At 42.1% G+C, this 5,348-nt stretch overlaps 1 protein-coding gene across 2 annotated transcripts in view; it reads right to left on the bottom strand.

Moving 5' to 3' along the window:
- Positions 1 to 736: 736 nt before the first annotated feature.
- Positions 737 to 5,348, bottom strand: part of LOC119268279 (protein PIGMENT DEFECTIVE 338, chloroplastic-like) — a 5,493-nt gene continuing 881 nt past the window's right edge. Inside the window, exons 2-8 of one of the 2 annotated variants that reach the window (XM_037549871.1) lie at positions 5,209 to 5,283; positions 5,032 to 5,103; positions 4,845 to 4,925; positions 2,003 to 2,100; positions 1,371 to 1,496; positions 1,153 to 1,201; positions 737 to 1,067 (exon numbers count right to left, since the gene is read on the bottom strand). In XM_037549871.1, coding sequence (XP_037405768.1) covers positions 870 to 1,067; positions 1,153 to 1,201; positions 1,371 to 1,496; positions 2,003 to 2,100; positions 4,845 to 4,925; positions 5,032 to 5,103; positions 5,209 to 5,283 — 699 coding nt within the window. In that variant the 3' untranslated portion in view covers positions 737 to 869. The remainder of the gene's footprint in view (positions 1,068 to 1,152; positions 1,202 to 1,370; positions 1,497 to 2,002; positions 2,101 to 4,844; positions 4,926 to 5,031; positions 5,104 to 5,208; positions 5,284 to 5,348) is intronic. The other variant, XM_037549872.1, reaches the window with a different exon arrangement.

Here is a 5,348-nt window from a genome sequence, read left to right as displayed (position 1 = left end):
GCTCCAAAAAACTCTAGAACCTGGAGTTGGGTGGAAATTACCCACCACTGCCACCAGTAAGTGGATATCCCTTCGTTTCTTTCCCCTCAACCAATCAAATAGATCCTTTTCACCAAATTTCTCATTCTTGAAGCTGGAGCTAGATGGCAGCCAAACATTCCCTTTAATAGTACTACAACTTCTAAATGAAACCGCTCCAAAGTGAATTTAGTGAAGCGAAATCGATTTTTATGAAACGGAGCAGTCCCAAACAGGCCCTAAAAAACAATAACCTAAACTACTAACCGAAGCAAGGACACCTGGATTTCTCTCCCGGCCACCGACCGCCGAAGCAGCAGAGGGGAGGCAAATCCACAGCCTCGCTGGTCTGGAGCGATAGACCTTGACAAGGACGTACGAAAGCAACGAGGATCTGCATCCACAACAGTATGACCTATGGTAGTACTCCCTTCGTTCCAAATTACTTGTCATGGGTATGGATGTATCGAATTTTGCCATGAAATTTAACGGACCAGAAAGTCTCTTTTGTTGTCAGCAAACAAATGCCTTGTTGTGATCTTCATCGGTTGAAGCCGCCTGTTCCTGCCCGGAAAACTTGTTCTTGCTTGGTTACGGAAGGTACTTCCTCCGTTCCGAATTATTCGTTGCAGTCGCAGAAATAGATGTATCTAGATGTATTTTAGTTCTAGAAACATCCATTTCTGCGACGAGTAATTTGGAACGGAGGGAGTAGTACTGTACAGCACGCGGTGCACTCAGTAAGAATCGTTAATACTGTTTCAATTCAGGTCGTCACATACATTCTCTTCTTCGAGGGGGACCAAATTCTCCTTACAATATACAGCGCATGAAATAAACATCAGCTGCAATTATGTTCTATCATTTTCGTCACCAGATTTGGCATGCCTCAGAAATTTGAACCATTTCCAGTTTGCATAAAGTGTCGCTTCATTATCAAACGGAATAGTTTCCCCTCGAAGGTCATAATCTAATTTAGTGTTCCGAGAGACAACTGGAAGCTGCTCCCGGTACCTCTTTGCCATTTCCTGAGCTTCTGAAAACACCTTCTGCATTAGCACAAGACAAATGGTACTAAGAAAAGATACACATGAGAGAACTGTCAAAGAAACATAAAATGTAATTCAGTCTCACCGCTTTATCTGACAGAAATAAACCAGGAGCACTCTCCAGGTCTGCTATGCTGTTAATTAGGTAGCAAAATAAATTTCAGTGTTTTACCATATCTGATGACAAAATCTTGCTACAAACTAGTACGAACAAAGAATTTTGAAAGCTGATTCCACTACACTGTTTTAAAACTGTTAGTTGGCAGCTGAATAATCCAGTGCATCGTGTTGTGACGGTATTACCTGAGTGCAATTTTGTCAGAAACATTTGACTTGATCACCAGAACTTTCAGCTCATCATCTACTTTTAGGATGTCGCTTACTGACAAGACACGGCCTTGACTAATGTTGGAGATGTGCAGTAATCCACTGCATAAGAGTAGTTCAATACACTATTATTTACTTCCTTCTTAAAAAAAGAAAACAAGGCATCATCTTGTTAGCTTATGATTGGCTACACAACATCATGTTTTATCATCTACTTAGTTTTCAGCCATTGTTCCAGGTCCTGTTGCAATCAAATGCAGGAAAAAACTTCTGCAACTACAGCTGTCTGTCAAAAAAGCTATGACACGTCAAGGTTTAATATCTGACATGCATCTTCTTAATGCTTAAATATGAGGTATATATGTAACCAATATGCGATAAAATTCAATGTGCCTGTTGTAATCAACTGATCACAACGCTTAATCGCTATAAATTTAGACCACTTGAGTTTCATTAATATTTCTTTGCATAAATACTAAATTGGTTAAATTTAAGTGTAACAAAATGAGGAGCAACAATATAAAAAAAGGCAATTCATGCTTAGATTTTCAAATGTAATTGTACATTTAGCAAAACAGGAATCTGCTTTGCAACCATTCAGCTTGTACCTTCTGTTGGTCCCCGTTATCCTAACTTGCGCACCATATGGAAAAATCTTGTGTACATTCCCTTTTAGAAGAGCTCCTTCTTTAAGATATGTCATTTCCTGAAGAATGTGCTCTCAGTATATCAATACTATCATTGTTTGTATATGTCCAACAATGTTAGATTTAGTCGAGCTCGCAGTGAAATCAAAATGAAATTGCTATGTTTACTTGTGCATCAAAGGCAGGACCAATAACAGGATAATTATATTATAGAATATGTAAATGGAACTCATTTACATTCACAACAGGGCTAATCCCACTGATTTACATAACAGCAGGGCTATTCCCCAATTGGGATAATTTTCCATCTTCATCCCCATTAGAGCATCTCCAATAGATGATGTAGATGTATAAATAACCAAAATATACATCACTGAGGCCCAAAAACGTCCCTCCACTAGATGATGTAGATGCAAAAAAAAAACTCAGATTTTACTCAGATGTAAAATGCATCACGAAGACACGAAGTGATGCAAATATACATCACCAGCCACGCGGCCGAGTAAAACAGCCAGCAGCTGTGCGAACGCCAACTGCCAAAGGGAAGCTTCCCGCTGCCTGCCGGCCACCGCCGGACCCCATGGCCGACTCCCCAGACCCCGGGGCCGGTCTGATGCACCTCGCAATGGCTGCCACCACGGCTCCTACCTTTCCCGCCACCGCAACCGCCGCCATGCCGCCCCCATCTCACCGCACCGGGGCCGGCGCCAGAGTGGTTGCGCCGCCGACGAAGAAGGAGCCCGCGGCCAAATCTCATGGTGGCATATGTTCCTATAAATTGATGATGTTACTTTTGTTGTTATTTTGTAGAAAATGATTGCCCGAGGTTTGTTCCAAGAAAGAGACAAGAACCAGGACAAGAAGAAGAAAGGAAACCGTTCACTTTCCATCATTGCTACAAAGAGCTCAAGGATGAGGAGAGGTGGAAGAATCTGGAAGCTTTTGAAGCTCCGAGGAAGAAGAGCTTGGTTGTCGATCATGATGATGATGACGATGACAGTGGTGAGGAGAGAAGAAGGAGCCCCACTCCTCACTCGGCGACCAAATCATATAGGCCGGATGGAAATAAAAAAGCAAAGGGCTCGGCAGGAGACAATGATCTTAAAGAAGAATTTGACGCCATTGTCATTGCGAGGAAAGAGTATGCCAAGAAAAAAGAAGGTCGAAATTGAAAGATGGAGGAGAGGAGAGAAGCCGAGCGGCGGAGGGCGACGGCCGTGGAGGGGAAGGTGGAACTAGAGGAGAGGAAGGTGGTGGCCGATGAGCTTAAGACGGTGGAGGAGAAGGCACTAAAGTTTAAGCAAAAAGCGTTTGTCGAGCTTTGTCACGACGAAATGATCATGAAGACCATGCTCATGAGAAACATGATGGGAGGAGGAATGGGTGGAATGGGAGGTGCCATGGGTGGAACTGGAAAAGGAATGGGTGGAATGGGAGGTGCCAGGGGTGGAATTGGAGGAGGAATGGGTGGAATAGGAGGTGCCATGTGTGGAATGGGAGGAGGAATGGGTGCAATGGGAGGTGGAATGGGTGGCTACATGAACATGATGGGAGGTGGCATGGGTGGTGCCTTTGGTGGCAACATGGGTGGTGTCTTCGATGGCAACATGGGTGGTGCCTTTGGTGCAAACATGGGTGGTGCCTTTGGTGGCAACATGGATGGTGGCAATATGAGTGGCACAGGAGGTGGCTTCGTTGAAAACATGAGTGGCACAGGAGGTGGCTTTGGTGGAAACATGAGTGGCATGGGAGGTGGCTTCGGTGGCAATATGAGTGGTATGGGAGGTGATCCGGTGGAGGTGGCGGCATCGATGCATCAACGCATGAGAATGTCAAGAAAGAAGCAATTGATGATGATGATGCCAATGTCCATAATGTGCCAAGTGACAACGGAGAGGATGGATGCTATGTTTTATCTTATGTTTATGTGCTTTTATTTGTTGGATCATGAGCTTTGTTTGACATGATGCAATTTTGTTTGTTGGATTATGAACTATGTTTGCTATGGAAGTTGAGTTCATGTTGAATTTGGAATACTGTTGATTTTATATGTCCATGGGATGATTTTGATTCGAATATGTGCGGCTATAGTGCTGCTGCCGCGCGGCCGTTGGCCAATTTTACATCACCTGTTAGAGCGGCACCGCGTGGCTGCTGTATTTTACATCATCTATTGGAGTTGGGTGTTTCTTGATGATGTAAAAAACTCTTTTTGGTGGTGTATATTTTATTCCAACCACTTTTTAGTGATATATTTTACATCATCTATAGGAGATGCTCTTAGTGCTCTTAACCACAAGGTGAATTTTTTCTCCTGTCCCAACGTAAGAAGGAACAGTATAGCTACCTTGTCTTAAAAAAAAAGGTATAGCTACCTTCAAAGTGTTCATAAGTACTGCCGCTACAAAGTCTCAACGCGCAAGAGCAATGCAATACGTAGATGCCACCAAATTTTGGTTGGGTGAAATTTGTTTCTTGGCATTTTGGTACTTTTTTGCTACCCCCTCCATCCCAAAATAAGTGTCGCTGTTTTAGTACAAAGTTGTTCTATATCAACGACACTTATTTTGGGATGGAGGGAATATAATATAAGATGTTATTACAACCAATATATAAGATGTTATTACAACCAATATACTTATATATTGGTTGTAATAACATCTTATATTATGACGGAGGGAGTAAAACTTACAGATCTATAAGAAACTTTGCATAGTTATAAACAAAACAAAGTTTGAAATCCACACTTCCACAATAATAGCGAAAAACATTCTAGCTTGCGAAGATAAGTCAGTGTACAAACCCATGCTTTCTTCTCGCTAACTACGAGGTCATTAGTTTCTTCGTCTAGCCTTATAATGCACACACATATGCTGCGACTAACCTGTGTTCACAAGCAATGAATTACTTCAATGAGGAATAAGTAAACAAACTTTCAAGCGGTCTAGATAATAACAATGGAACTGGGCACAAATTCGATTATTGCTTACGTTGTTTTTCAAGTCTGTAAACGTACTTATCCTGTCCATGAGCTCAAATTTGGGAAGGAATGCTCTCAGACCCTGTAATGAAGTAAGCAAATCTTACACCTGAACTGAACCATTACAACTCTATATCCACTGATGACTAAAGACGGTAAAAATGAAAGAAAGTAAGTTCTTTATTGCCTCAATTCTTGTAAGCAGTCCTCCAGTATTCCATTCGTAAATTTTGACCTCAATTGGCTCGTCAAGTTGCATAATCTGCCTAACCAAGATATATGAATTACATTATTAGTGTCGCATGTCTGTCATATCCCCGCAAGAGC

The sequence above is a fragment of the Triticum dicoccoides genome, chromosome 3A, assembly GCF_002162155.2.
Source record: "Triticum dicoccoides isolate Atlit2015 ecotype Zavitan chromosome 3A, WEW_v2.0, whole genome shotgun sequence".
Taxonomy (NCBI): Eukaryota; Viridiplantae; Streptophyta; class Magnoliopsida; order Poales; family Poaceae; genus Triticum; species Triticum dicoccoides.
This window is presented reverse-complemented; position numbering and strand designations above follow the sequence as displayed.